This window comes from Protopterus annectens, chromosome 11.part0 (genome assembly GCF_019279795.1).
Source record: "Protopterus annectens isolate FY-2018-M chromosome 11.part0, PAN1.0, whole genome shotgun sequence".
Lineage (NCBI taxonomy): Eukaryota > Metazoa > Chordata > Ceratodontiformes > Protopteridae > Protopterus > Protopterus annectens.
The window spans coordinates 542,752,733-542,771,356 of NC_056745.1; the positions used below are offsets into that span (position 1 = coordinate 542,752,733).

At 43.9% G+C, this 18,624-nt stretch overlaps 1 protein-coding gene across 1 annotated transcript in view; it reads right to left on the minus strand.

Moving 5' to 3' along the window:
- CAND1 (cullin associated and neddylation dissociated 1) overlaps positions 1 to 18,624 on the minus strand; it is a 2,253,229-nt gene that overhangs the window by 1,661,693 nt on the left and 572,912 nt on the right. The window contains exon 8 of the mRNA XM_044088050.1: positions 16,871 to 17,163. Within this exon, the coding sequence (XP_043943985.1) occupies positions 16,871 to 17,163 (293 nt within the window). The remainder of the gene's footprint in view (positions 1 to 16,870; positions 17,164 to 18,624) is intronic.

Sequence of the window (18,624 nt, forward strand, 5' to 3'; positions counted from 1 at the left end):
TATTTTTTTAATATAATCTATTGTGATTCCAGTATCTGAGGTTACCTGGATATCACTAGAACAACTTATTCAGCCCACTTTGTGGAGCCAAACTATTTTACATAAGATTGTGCAAATATATCTAATATATACCAAGTGTACTATGATATCCAGAAGAAAGATAAAAGGAATGTTTTATATAAACACATTGAGTATTGTGGAAACTCATTTACATTTGTGGTCACAGACCATGTTGATTGAGGGCAAAGCGGTGGACCCTCCGATGATTTTCTTGAATTAAAACAGTTGAAGTGGCAACTTAGAACCAATGACACTGTTTATCTGGGGCTAAATGAGATTGTCTCTATTAGTAGGATTTTAAAATTAAAAGCTGCTTTTGCGCTAGGAGTGTTTTTGAATCTTAAATCATGTTTTATACAAAATTTTTTGGAATGCTTTTAGAACAGTTTAAATTAAAATGTTTTGGTAACAATAGGGCAGCTGCATTGTGGCATGTGCTTTTAAATGTTTGAATGCTTAATTGCAATTAATTCAAACACTGAATCAGGTGACTTTGGAATAGTATATAATTGCAATTTTTTAAGGCATGGTATTCTGATTAAGTCCCTTCTATATGGATGAAAGCACTCAATCATGTAATAAATTGTGGAGTTATTTGCTACTGCGTGCTTCTTCCATTTATTTGTTTTATTCAGTAATAAAAATTACATAAAAATACAAAATTCAATAAGAAGGGAAGTAATAAGAAGTTATCTACCTACCATAACGTTCCATGTTAGTTGCCGCCTTCTTTCTTGCTGGATGGGTTCGACTCGGCCTATATCAAAGCTCAAGAGCTATTTACCGGCTCGAGGCCCTCCCTATATCCCACAATGCTAGGCGTCCAATACCCAGCTAACACCATGGAGACACCTGTCCCAACTATAAGGGATTACCTACAGTGGTAACAGAGGGGGACATAACCTAGGAATAGTCCAGTAGAGGAATACGGCCTCAGAAGGATTCTTCTCAGCCTGTCCAGGCTAGGGGGATGGCAGGTGGGACGCAAGAAAGAAGGCGAGAAGAAGACAACTAACATGGAACGTTATGGTAGGTACATAACTTCTTAATGTTAAGTTGTCAATCTCGCCTTCATTCTTGCTGGATGGGACAGCGTCCCTAGCACCTTAGTCCTGGGTGGCTCATCAGAACAGACTCTTGAGCACAGTGGAACTAAACTCAGCTCAATTCCTGGAGGCCAAATCCAACTTGTAATGAGAAATAAAGGTATGAGGAGTGGCCCACGTGGCTGCAGCACAAATAGATTCCATTGGGAGCTTTGATTGAAAAGCTACCGACGTGGCTAACGCTCTGGTGGAATGAGCTTTTGGTTTTACAGGGAGTTGTGTGTGTCTTAATTGGTAAATGAAGGATATGATTGAAGCCAGCCATCTGGATAAAGATACTTTAGAAACTGGCAAGCCCTGCTTGCTCTCAGCATAAGACAGGAAGAGTTGGTCTGACTTCCTAATTTGCTTTGTCCTATCCAAATAAAAACGTAATTGCCTGTGAACATCCAAAAAGTGCAGCTTTTGTTCATCTCTGTTTGAATAGTTAGGAAAAAAGACAGGAAGCTCAATAGCCTGATTCAGGTTTGTCTCAGAAGGAACCTTGGGTAAAAAGGAAGGGTTAGTTCTGAGTGAGACTCTATCCTTGTGAAAAACAAGATAGGGAGGACGAATGCAGAGGGCTTGAAGTTCCGACACTCTTCTAGCTGAGGTGATAGCTACTAAGAAGAGAGTCTTCCAGGAGAGTAACTTTAAAGAACAGGAGGCCGCAGGTTCAAAGGAGGTAGAATCAGAGAGGATAATATAAGGTTCAGATACCACGGAGACGGGGGATCTCTAATTGGAGGCCTGAGTAATACAGTTCCTTTGAGAAAGGCTTTACAAAGTTTATGGGACATGATGCTGGTCTCTGACAGTCCAGCATGAAAATTAGAGATGGCAACCAATTGGACTCTAATGGTGGCAGAAGAGGAGCCTCCTCGAAAGAGCTCTGCCAAAAAATCCAGAACCGTGTGGACAGGGGCTGTAAAAGGATCTATATTCCTGGTCTCTGCCCAGCAGGAGAAACGTTTCCACTTACTAGCATAGGTTTTTCTGGTAGTAGATTTATGTGAAGAAAGGATGATTTCACGTACTGGCTGAGAAATCTGCGGAAGCCTGGCTAAGGTTGGAAGTGGAGCGACCAAGCTGTGAGGTTGACAGACTGAAGGGATTGGTGCAGCCCGCCCGACTGATGGACCAACAGGTCCGGCACTGGGTCCAGACTCCAAGGCTGCTCCAGCAGATGATGCAGGAACAGGAACCAAATTTGTCGAGGCCAGTAAGGGGCAATGAGGCTCATCCTGGAACCCAAAGCGGACGCTTTCTGAATCAGTTTGGGAATTAAGGGAAATGGAAGGAATGCATACAGAAGACCCCGGGGCCAATTGTGGACTACAGCGTCTCTGGGGGAATGGCCGGGGAGGGGGAATATAGTGAAGAAGTCTTCGCACTTGCTGTTGAGAGGGGTTGCGAAAAGGTCGCAGCAAGGTTGACCCCATCTGCGGAAAATCTTGTCCGCTACTGACTGATTGAGAGAGCACTCGTGAGGCATGAGAATGGCTCTGCTCAGCCCGTCTGCTATGACGTTGGACTTCCCAGGGATGTGCGTTGCTATCAAACCGTTGGGAAGAGATTGCCCACTGCCAGAGTCTGAGTGCTTCTTGACATAAGGGGTAGGATCTGGTTCCGCCCTGCTTGTTGATGTACCACACTACAGACATATTGTCTGCTGAAAATTGCAATAGTCCCGATAGGTAGAGAGTCCTGAAGAGCTTGCAACACAAAGTACCGCTCTCATCTCCAAGACATTTATATGCAGGTGGTATTCTAGGGTTTGCCAAGTGCCCTGGACAGTCCTGCCCTGAAAATGCCCCCCCCCCACCCGATCAGGGAGGCATCCATGGTCACTGCGGCAACAGGAGAAGGAAGAACAAATGGTCTGCCCTGGAGAACTGTAGGGGAGACCATCCACCAAGCTAGGTGGTCTTTGCATGTTTGAGTGATCATTATTCTGTGGGACATTGGTAGATGTTGAAAGGACCATTGGGTAAAAAGCATCACTGAAGGATCCGCATGTGGAAACAGCTGCCGCCATAAGACCCAATGTTTTTAATACAAATCTGGCCTGAATCATCTTACACTTTAGTAGTACTTGCACATGTCGGCGAATGTCTGATACTCTCTGTCTAGAGGAAGTTTTGCAGACAGATCTTTTGTGTTTATTTCTGCACCTATAAATGTTATAGATTGACAAGGCGACAATGCAGACTTTTCGAAATTTATTGATATACCTAGCTCGGAGCAAGTCTGAATGGTATAGTCCCTGGCTCGCAGAAGTTGATGCCTGGTGGAAGCAGTAAGGAGCCAGTCGTCGAGATATGGAAACACCTGGAATCTCAGTCGTCTCAGGTGAGCCATAGCCACTGCCATATATTTGGTGAACACCCTGGGGGCTGTGGTGAGACCAAAGGGCAGGGGCTCTGAATTGACAGTGACTGGCCCCCAGCCGGAAGTGGAAAAACCTTCTGGAGCGGCTGTTCATTTTGATATGGTAGTACGCATCCTGAAGGTCTATAGAGCACATCCAATTGTCCTGACCCAAAAAGGGTAGAATGGACTGAAGCGTGACCATCCGGAACTTTGTTCTTTGTATAGACCTGTTCAGTCTGCTGAGATCCAGAATGGGTCTCCAGTCCCCTGTCTTTTTTCAGTACCAAAATGAACTTGGAGTAAATTCCAGATCCTTGCTGGTCTGCTGGGACTGGCTGGATGGCCCTCTTTTAGCAGTTTTGAAATTTCCAGTACTGCTTGATCCCTTAGCGCGGGTGGGACATCTGGAAGGGATCTGTTTCTTTGTACAGGGGTGTGAACGAAGGGAATTTTGTAACCCTTGGATATGAGAGACTGTACCCATTTGTCTTGTGTGAGGAGTTGCCAGGCTACTGGGTACACTGACAATCTTCCCCTGACTGCCTCCGAAGGTGGACAGTCGGGCAGCCCCTCAGGGGTTCCCTGATTCTGCGGACCCCCTCTGCCACTCAGGCGGCGTCTATTATTATTTCCTCCTCTGCCCCTGGAGAGAAACTCGCCACGTGCGTCAGGCATGACTCCCTGGGGTTTGCGAAACCACATTTTTCCACCCTTCTGACCTTTCGGGTATGGTCTAGATGGGGTAGAAAAACGGACTCCCACGGCAGAGAGAGTCTTGTCTTCCTGCTCGCACCTGGTAAGTGTATCCTTCACATGTGGTCCGAACAAAGCCGAACCATCGAAGGGGGTGTTGGTGAAGGACGCCTTAAAGGGGTCAGCAAAGTTGCACAACCGCATCTAGGCATGTCGTCTCAAGGCTACACCTGCGCCTGCGGCCCTACTCGCCCCATCGGCTGAATAAGAAATGAGCCGCATGGAGGAGTTAACTATGGAGTTAAGGGTTGCCAGCTGGGAGTTAATCTTTTCCTGAGACCCCGCAGCAGATAGATCCTGAAGGGTAACACCCAATTCCTTAAGGACATCCCTTTGAAGGCGGGTGAAATGGCACAGGTAGTTCAGCGACCGCATGGAAAAGGTCACTGAAGAAAACATCTGCTTCCCGTACCTGTCCATTGTCCTAGATTCTTTATTAGGTGGATGGACAGGGACAGAAGGATCAGCCAACTCCTCCTTAGTGGCTGCTGCAACCACCATGGCATCAACCGGGACACCCTTCGTAAGAAACGGTCGGACGGGGCTGTAATAAACTTTGTGGCCCTACGGGGAGTTGGTTCCACTGTGTCCGGGGCCATCCACGCCTTCTGAGCCACCACTTCCATGAGTGGGTCGAAAGGCGGAGACACCCAGGAGGTGGAGGGGCAAGAACCAATTGCGTCCAGGTACACCGACTCGTCCTAGGAGAGGTTAAGGGCAGTCCAGTTCCCCCTCTGCCTAACTATCTCAAGGATGTCTGAAAAGGAGACAGCCTCAGAGAGGGACCCTTCTGAATCCTCCAAATCGGTGTCTGAGGTGACAGACTCAGGGGAGTCAACATGTTTCCTCTTACATTTTCTCTTCCGAGGGGCTCCTCTGAATGATCAGGGGAGGCCTTGGAAGAGGAAGACACACCCAATGGGTCTACCTGGAGCGTCTGTTCTCCACGCTTGGGGTCAAGAGGGTGAACAGAGACAGAAGTAGGCACCATGGGGGGAGAAGCCAAAGGAGCTGATCGTGGGTCCGACCCAGGAGTCAGTACACTCCTCATGACCTCGAAGGCGCCCATATCGGGCAGAGAGGAAGGTCCCCGCTCCGAAGAGATGAGAACCCCCCCCCCGGCACCGAGAGTGATGGCTCCGAGGCCGATGTCGGGGCCGAGCTCACCTGCGCCGAGGCACCGAGAGGGAGAACGGGGTCGAACAAGGGTCCGATGCCACTCGCGCCCTCGGAGCTGACGAGTGAGTCTCGGCGCCCAGATCCCTCCACTGACGGAACCAATGAAGAGATCGGAGCCGAAATGTGTGGCATCAGCTCAGACGTACCGACGATTCGAGCCCCAACGAGCTCCTGCTCCCAACATAATGCAAGAGTCGGAGGAGGAATTGTTGAAGATGCAGGGATAGCCACAGTCTGTTGAGAAGGGCTAGTCAGCATTTGGGCAAGTGCCTGCGACTTAAGGAGTCTACTGACCACCCTCTTGAGGTCGTGATCAGAAAGCCTGGAGGACCGAGAGGAATGTGACCTATGGCTCCGCTCCGACTGTAGTAACGGAGATCTCGGAGCCGAACGAACAGACTCCAAGAGGGAGATCTTGAGCGTTTTCGGCTCAGAGAAGGCTCTGACACTACAACAGGAGCAGACAGATCTCAAAGTGTCAGTTCCAGCAGGAACCGACGAGGAGGCAGTAGCTCCGCTTGGCGACGGCTCCGAACAGGGAGCAGACGGTTTGGCAGGCTTGGAGGGTTTACCCGACGAAAGCTTAGTCGGGGACCCTTCAGGCTTAAGTAAGCCCCTCAAAATAAGTTTGTTCCTACGCTCCTGCAGGACTCTCGGACTGAAGGCATGACAGACCGAACAAGAGTCCTGCAGGTGTAGGGGGCCCAAACAATACACACAAGAAGTGTGACCGTCTATCAGAGACATCTATTGACATCACAAATCACACTCCTTGAAACCTGAGACCTTAGTATCCTTAGACATGACACTCTAAAAGGGTACCAAGGAAATAAGTAACTAGTGCCCAACACACACATACACACACACACTAGAACTAACACTACAATAATATAGTAGTAATAAGAAATAATACTGCTATAACAATATACAAATAACAAGACTAGTATAAATATAAATATATATATAAGAAAAAACTAACTCTACCCAAAAGGGTGGGGTGCGGGGGATGACTCTGAAAACTACTAGCAAAGAGAGTTTCTAAATGGGATTTCTCAAGGGATCAGAAAGGGGACACTAAGAGGAATATATCTAACAAGAAATAGCTATTTACATATAAATAAACTTAGTAAAAAAGTTTTATACGACCTGGAGCCGGTAAAAACACAACCTTGTAGCTGAAGCGGCAAACAAGATCTGGGTATTGGACGCCTAGCATTGTGGGATATAGGGAGGGCCTCGAGCCGGTAAATAGCTCTCGAGCTTTGGTATAGGCCGAATCGGAGCCGAGGATCGGCTCCGAACCCATCCAGCAAGAATGAAGGTGAGATTGACAACTTAACATCAGGGATTCCAAATGGACAGCATGTGAACTAACCTGCTTAGGTTATAGACAGGTAGACTCCCATAGAAACTGCCAGTTCTTCAAGGAGCTCAGGATGATAATTTGGAGGTGGTGGTAGGAGATGGAAATAGGACAAGATGAATCTATTGTCATGGCAAGTATGTAGCTTTCATATCAGATGCTGTCTATTTTCATCTGATTCAACCTTTGGGACAGAATCCCTAGATACATCATTTAATGGGTGGACTTGCAGAAGGATGTTCCTGAGAACAGCAGAGCCAAAGGAGAAATGAGTTCTGGACTGCACATCCAGTTTATAGTGCGACACAGAGGTATGTACTACAGACCATGCAGCAGTTGCAAGAATTGCATCAATAGGAAAATGGTGTTGAAAAACTGTAGAGGTTGGCACTTCTATTGTATAAGCTTTTTTTTTTCTTTAGAAAAATTTAGACCCAACATATCTTAAACAAAGGATATACAGCCTGACAGACATCTTGAAAGGGTTATTTGGAAACTCCTTGTCCCAGCTTAGATTTAGAGAGTCCAATGAAGTCTGCCTTCCTGAAGTTCTTAGTTCTATGCAAATAAAATGTTTGCTGTCTATGAACGTCAAGTAAATGTAATGCATATTCTCTTTTGGAAAGAATACAGGCAAATTAATTGTCTGGTTTATGCTGGACTTGGATACTACCTTAGGGATGAAAACAGAATTTGGTTTTAGGAAAACACTCTCTTTATGAAAAAACAAATAAGATGGTTTGCATGAGAGAGCTTGGAGTTCTGAAATTCTCTTGGAAGAAGTGACTGCACCAAAAAGGGAAAAAAAAAAAAAAAAAAAAAAAAGACTTTTCCAGGCCAAGAACTTAAGATCCACTGAATCTGATGGTTTAGTGGGGGACTGTGTAACGGCTTGAAGCATTATCGTTATGTCCCATGGAGGAACAGGATTCTCTAATTGGAGGGCGAAGAACAGTTCCTTTAAGGAAAGCCTTGGACATCTTTACATGAACTATAGGAGTCTCATTGTAGCATACTGAAAATTGGAAATGGCTGCCAGTTGAACATTAATTGTTGAAAAAGTAGAACCTTTTGGGAACAGTACAGACAGGAATTCTAGACTAGAAATTAAGGGCAGCTGAGAAAGGGTCCAAACATTTCCTTACAGCCCAGTAAGAAAATCTTTTCCATTTACTTTGATGCACTCTTCTGGTGCTAGATTTTTGTTAAACAGAATGAAAAGGAACAACATTATCTGTAAAAATGGCACCCTGGCCATTGTTACAATTGGAGTAACCAGGTGGTTAATTTCAGGAAGTCTAGGTTCAGGAGAAGATGAAGGGTAAGGATGAGAGAACAGATCTGGCTTGTGAGCCACAGTCCAGGGTAGACTGATCAGTTGAGGCAAAGATATGGGAACCAAACCTGAGGAGGTCAGTACAGGGCAATGAGGATTACCTTTGTTTTGACCTTTCTGGCTTTCTGAATGAATTTAGTAATTAGTGGCAAAGGGAAAGGAGACCCGGAGGCCAAATCTATATCACAGCATCTCTCAGTGATTGCCACTGTGCAGGGACTAGGGCAAAATAACTGCTGCACTTGCTCAGTAGAAGGCATTCTGGTCGTACCAGAGTTGGTCCCAGACACACAAGATTTCACTCACCACCGCTGAACTGCAGGACCTTTGTGAGGCAAGAAGATGCGCCTGCTCAATCTGTTAATACACTGCAAGTCTCTGGGATATATATGTGTTGCTAGCAGAAAGCAATGGGAAGACATTGCCCACTGCAAAACCCTCACAGCCTCTCAACATAATGGGCAAGACCTGGTTTCCCCAGTTTGTTGATGTACCAGACCACTGACATGTCTGTCTGGATTGCAATCATACCCAGTGGAAGAGAGTCTTGACATGCCTGCAACGCTAAAAGGACTGCTCTCATTTCCAGAACACTGATGTGGAGCTTGGTCTCTAAGGATGTCCATTTACCTTGAACTATCTCCCCCTTATAATACCCCCCCCCCCAAAACAAAAAAGTGAACTCAGAGCCTCTGTGACAGTCTGGTTGAAGCAGTAAGAGAGATCTGAGGTGAGTTGAGAGGGAATTATGGGTAGGGGAGGAGTCAGAGACCTGGATCCAAAGATTTGAAGTTTCTATGATGATCTGAGTTCCAAAGGTTGAATCAGATGAAAAGATCATCAGATCATTACAATAATAAACAAGCAAAGAGAAAACAAGTATGCAGTTACCAGATATTAGACAAAGTAGGATTTTGTTTTCCTGAGATTTACCCTTTTTTTTATTCTAAATTCAAAGACAAAAATGTGGGTAGGTTTACCTAAAAGCTAACTACTCTACAGAAGATTTTAATGAGTACAGTCTAAACAGAGAAAGATCAACTTCATCTTGATGAGAATGTGAAGTTTTCCTTACAGTTGATTTCAAAACAATGAGCTCTGGAGATCCACCAGAATGTTAATAATAAATAAAAACAAAACAGCAAAGCAAGAACACTAGCAAACTCTGACAAACTTCACTCAATGAGTAAACTACATGCTGCATACGGCCACTTAAAAAGTAGCCTTAATTCCCCTACAAACCTTAGAGTCGTCAAATTAAACAATATTTTGAAACACAAGATTAGAACACTACAGGACCTGTTAAAATCCATCAACCTTGATAAAACCTTCCCTTTTCTCCAGCCACTTCACCTAAATTCTAATATAAAAATCAATAACAAACTAGTCAATCTTACAGACTTCCCCCTTATCAAACAGTCTGGGACATTTATAAATACAAGAGTATCCTTGATCTACATCTAATTCTGAAAGTAAACTACAAATACACAATTATTCTACAACTCAGAAAAATTGTATTATCACTAGCCAGCAATTTGTCTACCAACATTCAGGACATCAACAGCCTACTTGAAATGATGTCCACACTATTGAGTAATGAGAAAATGCTCTCAATAACCTATAATCACTTCTATGAAACATAACTCGGTGTGTCTATTCTCCGAATATTGGGGTAAACATGGTACCACATTCACCGAGGAACAAAAACTAAAGGCAATCAAAAACACCACAGAATGTACTCCCTTTAAAAATCTTGTATATACACAATTAACGATTAATAATAACACCTATTACACACTAAATGTTCTAAATAGATTTGATCCTAAAGTCTCCCCTGCCTGCCCATGCTGTTCTTATCCACATGCTGACCTTATACATGTGTTATCGTTCTGCAGTCACACTTATAAATTATGGTGCTCTTAAAACACGCCTAGAAAAAAATGGGTCATCAGACATCCACACTGTGTTGGGAGCTAGCTATATTACACATCTCCGATCTCAAATTACCTAAATTAAAGCAACATGTATTAAATTACACTTTGTTCACTTAAGTTATACATTTACAGAAAACTGGCTAGATCGTACTAAACTCTGTTGGAAGGGATTTAGAGATATGGCATTAAATCACATATCACAAAAACTTATTATAAAAGGTTTTAGGAAGACAGCATATTACCAGAAATTTTGGAAAATTCTACTTGACCAGATTTTAAATGGTTAATCAAACTGAACGTTCTAAATATTGAGGAAAATTATAGTTTGTCTTTTTTTTCTTTCTTCCTGTTCTTCTTGATACTTGGAGGTTCAATCTTCTTCCTTAAGGTTCTTCCCTATTCCAAGATACAAGGGTAGCACACTAGTAAATTTTGTATATAGTTTAGTCTGGGTATCTTTTTTGTTTTCTCCTGTACCTCGAATGATACTGGTATTTTATACACTCAAGGATGCTATTGTAAGTTGACAAGCATATTCAAAAGTCATGTACAATGTTTTCTTATTCTACAATTGTTTTGATTTTTGCAAAAACAAAAATCTTATTTGAAATAAAAAAGTGGCCTTAATTATGTTAAGCAAGTGACCAATGGAAAGGAGAAAGACATTTTCTCTCTTGAAATTCTTTCCAGGAGTTCAAAAAAATGTATGTAATTACAGTCAATTTAATTAAAACCCAGTACCAAAGAAAGCTGTCAGAGACACTGCACATTACTCCACCCAACAGATGCTGGGAATAAAAATGTATGAGGAGAAACCTTGTTCAGGAGACTGCTTTCCTTTATTAGGCTACACAGCTTTCCTTTCCTAGGGTCCTTTACTATGGTGCTCAGTAGACATCACCACATGCATGCCAATGACAGTGTAGTTAGCAACATTAAGAGATTAGAAGTGGCAGATGCACAATAAAAAGCAAATTTATACCTACAATACTTAGAAAAGAGGAAATATTTGAAGCATGTTAAACTATGGGTCTTGTACATGAAAAACATCCACTCCGTACAGCAGAGCTCAAATAGAAGCTTCAGCGTGAAAGGAAAGGCCATGTAATCAAGATACTAAGGAAAGTACAGTTTTGTACCAACCATAAATGTAGATGTTTGAGTGCTCACACTGCTGCAGTCATCACACATGGGTTATCCTGCCGTCAGGAGGTCCCGCAGTCGGCCAGAGTTCCAAAGTCTTGGTCCGGCGTCGGTTGCTGTCGCTTCTTCCCTGACATCAGTGCGCCAGGGGTATAGAGGAGGCATCCAACAACATTTTCTTCAGTTTTTCTTGCCCCAGATGTCAGTTGCCCCCAAGTAGCTAGGCAATACGTATTGCCAATAAAACATATAAAAGGAATAAAAGGAATACCTTCAGTTACAAGCAAATACACCACAAAGGTTGTACAGGATAGAAAGGTATAGAAAAGTTCAGCTAGGTCAGAGCGGATGGAGGGAGGGTAACCTGGACTGCAGCAGTGTGAACATTCGAACATCTACATTTATGGTAGGCACAAAACTGTACTATGTTCATCGTGTTGCACTGCTGCAGTCATCACACTTGGGTTGAATCCCAAAAGCTAAGGATGGGTGGTGGAACTACACAGGGTTTGGAGAAGCTAGTAGACCCTGCAGAACTGCAGTGGCAAAGCCAGCTCTGGTTTTAGAGTATAGAGGTAAGTGATGGTGCTTGGTGAAGGTGTGCACTGAACTCCAAGTTGCAGCCTCCAAAATATCCTTGGTTGGTACCCCTCTCTGAGGAAGGCTGTTGATGTTGCTGTAGCCCTGGTGGAATGGGGCCTAATGTTACCAGGTACAGGTTTCCCATGGTTTGCGTAGCAGAAACGGATACAATGTCCTATCCATTTTAAAATAGTCTGTTTTGAGATCGCCTTTCCTTGTGATCCTGCAGCATAGGATACAAAGAGTTGGTCAGATTTTCTGAAAGCCTTAGTTTTATCCAAGTAATAACGTAATTGCCTGTAAATGTCCAAAGAGTGTAGGAGCCTTTCCCCTTTGTTCTGGGGGTTTGGATAAAAGATGGGCAAATGAATGGTTTGGTTTAGGGCCACGCTGGATACCACCTTTGGCATAAAGGAAGGGTTAGTTCGTAAAGTGACTCTGTCTTGATGAAAAATGATGAAAGGCTCCACTGCCATTAGGGCCTGTAGCTCTGAGACTCTTCGTGCTGAAGTTATTGCTAGCAGCAGGGCAGTTTTCCATGATAGAAACTGTAAATCAGTTGTAAAACCTGGTTCAAAGGGCGGTAGTGTAAGTTTTTCCAAAACAAAGTTGAGATCCCAAGTTGGTGTTGGTGCTCTCCGGGGCGGTCTTATGTTCTTAGCCCCTCTGAGGTACTGTCTTAGTAATGGATGTGAAAATATAGGGGGATCCGTGTTGTATTGAGCTGAAATAGCTGAGGCGTGGATCGTAATAGATGAAAAGGAAAGTCCTTTGTGCAACATCTCAGTTAAATATTGTAGAATCTGAGGAATATTTAGGACAAGGGGATTCTGGCCTTTAGCCTGGTTCCAGGCACAGAATCTTTTCCATTTGTCTGAATAGGCTTTCCTGGTGCTGGGCATCCTGGCCTCCAGAATGACATCCATAACAGCTTTAGAGAGAAGTGTTGACTGGTTGTTTAGGTAATTTGCCATGCAGCCAGATTTAAAGTCTTGAACTGGCTGTGTAGAATCTGATTGTTTTGCTGAGTGAGCAGGTGAGGAAATTGAGGTAAAATCCATGGTGGGCCTTGAGCCATGTTCCTTAGTATTGGATACCAGTGTTGGCGTGGCCAGTCTTGAGCAATGAGTATCATTTGTGGCCTCTCTAATCTGGCTTTCAGAAGCACCTTTGCCAGAAGAGGCAGTGGAGGAAAGGCATACACTGTTAATGTTTTCCAACTGAATGAGAGGGCGTCCACTTTCCAAGCTAGTGTGTGGTATGTCCTTGTGCAAAATTTCCGTAGTTGGTAGTTTTGTGGGGAGGCAAACAGATCTATGTCTGGGCTCCCCCATTTTTGAGTTATCATTGCGAATACTTGTGGATCTAGTTTCCACTCGTGAGGATCTATGATGTTTCTGCTTAGATAGTCTGCCAATGTGTTTTTCTTTCCTGGCAGGAATTGTGCTTGTAGTTGAACTTGGCAGGTCAGTACTGTGTTCCACAAGGTCACTGTTTGCCTGCTTAGGGGGTAGGAATGTGTCTCCCCTTGCTTGTTTATGTACCACATCACTGTGGTGTTGTCCATCTTTATTAGTAGTTGTCCTGGATGTAGGAGGTCCTTGAAAGTTGTTAGGGCATTTTGTACAGCTAGCATCTCTTTTTGATTGATATGTAGATGCCTTTGATCTGCAGACCATTCGCCCTGAATACACTGTCCTGCCATGTGTGCTCCCCACGCATAATCCGATACATCCGTTGTTATAGTTTGCCTGGCTGTGGGTAAGGTAAAAGGCTGACCCTTGTTGAGGTGACATGTCTGAGCCCACCATAGAAACTCCTACTGAAGGCAGGGGAAAGAGTGGAATTATTGTTTCCAAGCTGTGGCTGTGTTGAGTCCATACGCTTTTCAGGTACCATTGTAATTTCCTCATATGCAGGTTTTGCATATGGTATTAGTAGTATGCAAGATGCCATGAATCCCAAGGCCTGCAGAATTTTTCTTGCAGGGAGTTGGGTCTTTGTTGCCATCATTTTGAAGTATTGAGTCAGTTGTCCTTGCTTGTCTGGCGTGAGATAAGCCATCTGGGACGTTGCATTTAAGCTGGCACCCAGGAATATTATGCCTTGTGAGAGCACTAGTTTTGACTTCTTTTCGTTTACTGTGTACCCTAGGCAACTTAATAGGTTTTTGACAAAAGCCAGATGCTTTAAAAAAATGTCCTTGCTTTCTGCTTGAATAAGGCAGTCGTCCAGGTATGGATATATTTGAATTCCTCTTTGTCTGCAGTATGCAACTACTGGTGCCAGGCATTTTGTGAAGACCCTGGGCGCTGTAGATAAGCCAAAGGGCAGTGCAGAGAATTGGTAATGGGTTGAACCTGCGATAAATTGGCGGTAACTTCTGCAATTTTGTCTGATAGGGACATGCAGGTATGCCTCCTTGAGGTCCAACGTTACTAGCCACGCCTTCTTGCCCAGCATGGGAAGAAGTTGCTGTAGTGTTAGCATCTTGAATTTGGGTACTTCTAGATATGTATTTAGAATTGAGAAGTCCAGAATGGGTCTCCAAGCTTTGTTCTTTCGGGGAACTAGAAAGAGTCTTGAGTAAAATCCTTGTCCCTATTCCTGTGTAGGAACCTGTTGAATGGCTCATGTCCATGAGAGCTGTAATTTGTTTTTGAGCCTCTGCCCATTGATTTGGTGGCAGGTTTGGCATTCCTTTTATCCTTGGTAAAGTGTGAAAGTGGAATCTGTATCCTTGAGATACAATATTTAGGACCCATTTGCCTTTTGTGGTGATTTGCTTGGCAGTCTGAAGGGTAAGTCATTGTGTTTGTCTTCTGGTAGTTTGAGACCTGTCTTCTCCTCCATTCTGGGTTGTGGCACCCCATTGTCGAGGCTTGTAAGAGCCTTGTGACTGACCTCTGCCCCTTGGGCATCTGTATTTGCCCCTCTGTGGTCTGTCAGAAGCTGGAAAGGACCAGTTTTTGGTTGGCCAATTTCTGTTGAAACGAGGGGGTTGAACCTGTAAAAAAAATCCTTGACCGTCTGCATAGATTTTGTCTTATCCTCAATTTTCTTTAAAACCTCTTCTGCTTTTACACCAAATAAAACATCCTGCTGTAAAGGTGCATCCAATAACTTAGCTTTTACATGATCGGGTAAAGTTTGTTCTTTTAACCAAGCATGCCTACGTATGACAGACCCTGTCACTGCCGCTCTACAAGAAGCTTCCAATGAAACAAATCCACATTGCAAAGTATGTTTTCCCACTTGTTCAGCTGCATGCAACAAATCTTGCATTTCCTTGTAATCAGGCTGCTCTGTATGTGTGATCATTTTTTGTTAATTGAGACATCAAATATTGCTGCTATTTCAGCATGTGAAACTGGCAATTTAAGGCCCTCATAGCTAGAGTAGCTGAGGTATATATTTTCTTTCCCCATCTGTCTAGTGCTCTAGAATCCCTTTCAGAGGGTACAGGATTTTTAGCAATAGAGGCCTTAACCCCTTTGGGACCCTGGGAAATGGCTTCTGGGTCAGCAACAGGGCTTTTATATAGGAATTTGTGAGAGTCAGGGACTCTGTAGTATCTGTCTGGTTTGGCTGGTGCAGGAGGTAGTGAATCTGGGTTAAGGCTAGATTCTGAATAATCATCCACACACTGGTGGAATAGCAAGTGGTCTGTGCTGGGGTAGTAAAAGGAACTCTCAGAGCCTTTTCTTAGAATCAGAATAATTCTGGCCTTCCCAGTGGAAATGTTCCCTCATGGTATGTAAAGTTTCCCCAAAAGAGTAGTCTTCTGGGGGAGATGCTGAAGGAATAGACTCTTCAGCATCAGAGTCTTCATATGGGGGAAAAGAATATTCCTGTTCCTCAGAAGAATCTGAGGAAATTGAAACATAGTCAGAGGAAGCGTAGTCCTCCTCCTGTCTAGGCCTCTTATCAGGAGGGGGATGGGTACCCCTGATTAGGGTAATTAAGTCTTCAGACATCTTAAGCATCTGTTCCTTAGGCATGGGGCCTTGCACTGGAGACTGCTGTACAGTCTTCTTTGCTTTTAAAGGAGTTTTCAGCTTTGCATAGGATTAAATAGTGAGTGTAGTCGGGTCTGAAGACACCTTCTGCAACTGAAGGCATTTCAACTGCACCGGAATCTCCTTCAGCCATGGAGTCGGAAGGGCCTAAAGATAAAGGTTGTGGAGGCCTAGCAATCTCCTCCGGGGAATTGGATGCCACCTGGGGTTCTGAATCAGCGATAGTCAGGGGCTGCGCAGGCACCTCACTGAAAACCGGAGAACCGGCGACTAGCCTAGCAGAGGCCTCTGAGTCTGGTTTGGGTCTCGGCTGCCTGTCCTTATCTTTGCGTTTTTTATGCATTCCGGTCGTCGGTTGCTCCGACGGCATGGTATAATTAAATTTCCTACCAAAATAATGTCGGGCGAAATCAAACAGACGTTTTATAGTTCGTTTGTTAAACCTAGCACTAAACCGACAACGTGTGATGTCGTGGTCTGGGCCTAGGCAAGGAATACAATAAGAATGTAAGTCCTTATGAGGTATTTGCTTCTCACAAGAAATGCAATTGTTAACTTTTTCTGACATCGGACTGAGGCAAGAAAAGGTTCCCCAACGGGGTACTTAGCTTTGACGACTTCGGTCTGAAATTCGATTTGAAAATCTCAGGAGTCGGCCGACCAGCACTTGCGAACTGCTTTTGCTTCAGGCTCCGCGCGGCAAGAAAGACTGAAGAAAATGGCGTTGGATGCCTCTTATATACCCCTGGCACACTGACGTCAGGGAAGAAGCGACAGCAACCGACGCCGGACCAAGATTTTGGAACTCTGGCCGACTGCGGGACCACCTGACAGCAGGATAACCCAAGTGTGATGACTGCAGCAGTGCAACACGATGAACATCATGCACCATGGACTGTCTTGCTAATGAGATATTATGTCCCCATCTACACATTGCAAAAATATATACAAAAAAAATAAGTTATCCCTTTTTTTTCTTCTTTTTGGGGCTCGGGGGAGTAAAATAAGACAGTAACAAAACAATGATGTAAACAAAAATTAACCTGAGACTGAAGCATAGTCAGTGGTGTCTCTCCTTGATCCATGGCATCGGGGTCACAATGCCAACTCTGAATAGGACGAGTCTGTTTCAGAAGAGACAGGTATGCATGAAAAACATCAGCCTTAACATTTTCTTCTCTTTCTTTGAATCTGGAAATTAATGCAGGGGAGACTGTTCGGTAGAATTCTGGCAGCATTTCATGGCGAGTGCTGACAACAGCATCCAAACACTTGGCACCAGCACGACGAACCTTCCAGCTCATATCATCGTCATCACTATATTCATCATCACTTCCTAGAAAACAGTAAATAGCATTACTCGAAGTACTACTCAAATGATATTGCATGTGGCCGAGACCAAAGGCAGTTGCCAATACACACCACTTTTTTCTAAGTTTATATATTTTTTAATTCAGTATTTTATTTCATATAGTGAACACATCAATTTAAGCTCAATACACAATTAACAACTATAAGATAGGCAACTAATTCATGTCAGACTTTAATTATGGAAGTGTCATATAGAAAATATTAAACTGTACATCACTATCACATTCCAGAACACTTCAGTACTCATTTAACATGTCCATGCATACAAAGATCTCTGGAGAAATCAAAATCTTTTATCATGGCTAGCCACGAGTACATACAAGCTCTGCTGAAGGATGGACTGCTTAACCAACCATGACATACTTCCATTACTTCATCTGTACTTGCTGGGTGTTGATTTAAGGATTTTTAGAAGCCCAGAGACGCATTCCCATGAAGATTTTAGCTCTTATATTCCAAGAACTACTCCGTTATTATTAATTGGAGGTGCAGTAGCTGGTGTTCTGCTTCAAAGCTCTTGCTGATACAGCTTGGTTCCTTTCAAAGGCGTCTGCAGCTTTCCCTATATCCATGAAAGTTTTTGGAGGGTGCACCAGTTTCTTCCCATATCGCAAAGAAACTGTAGGTGAAATGGTGATCCTCTAAACTGCATACAGGTGTGCATGCCATAAGTATGTACATTCCATGACAGACCAGCATCCTATCCAGGACTGCTTTTTCTGCCATGTGCGTCCAGTGAATCGGCATGGGCTTTGGCTCACTGGAGTATCTCAAACAGATAACTGGAGAATAAGTGAACAGCTTAACAATCAGCACTTATGAACTTCCTTAAATAGCACAATGACCTATGATGTCAGCAAGAAGAATGGTCAGTGTCTGATGGTGTTCAAGGATACCTTGGTAAAAAGGAAATAATGCTAGCTGCAACAACAAGGGTGGACCTAAATGATCAGCACTTCCCTGAACACTCAAAAAGCAGTGCTATGCTAAGTCAACAGTTCAACACTGGCCATTCTCCTAAACATCCATAAGAAATAAGGCAGAAAAAAATTCTTCATTTGTCTTCAAGCTGTGGGTTCCCGGATCCGACTTGGCTGCATATCCAGCATATGATCCATGCTCAAAGCCTCTCCCCTTACCCACAAAGCTCCTGTCTCCTTCCTACCTTCAGATCGAGTCTGCCACCCAATCTAAAACTCACACACCCAACCCAATAGAACCTGGTCTCTAAACCATAAATAAGGATAAGAAGCACTCTAACGGTGACCACTTCCTGTAGTAGTAGGAGCAATAAACAGTTCATACAAGGCCGAGGTAAAGACTGTGGAAGACAAATGAACTACTCAGATGGAACTTTATGGCGAGTACATAACTATTTTTATCTGAAGTTGTCTTCATTTGGTTTTCAACCTGTGGGACAGAGTCC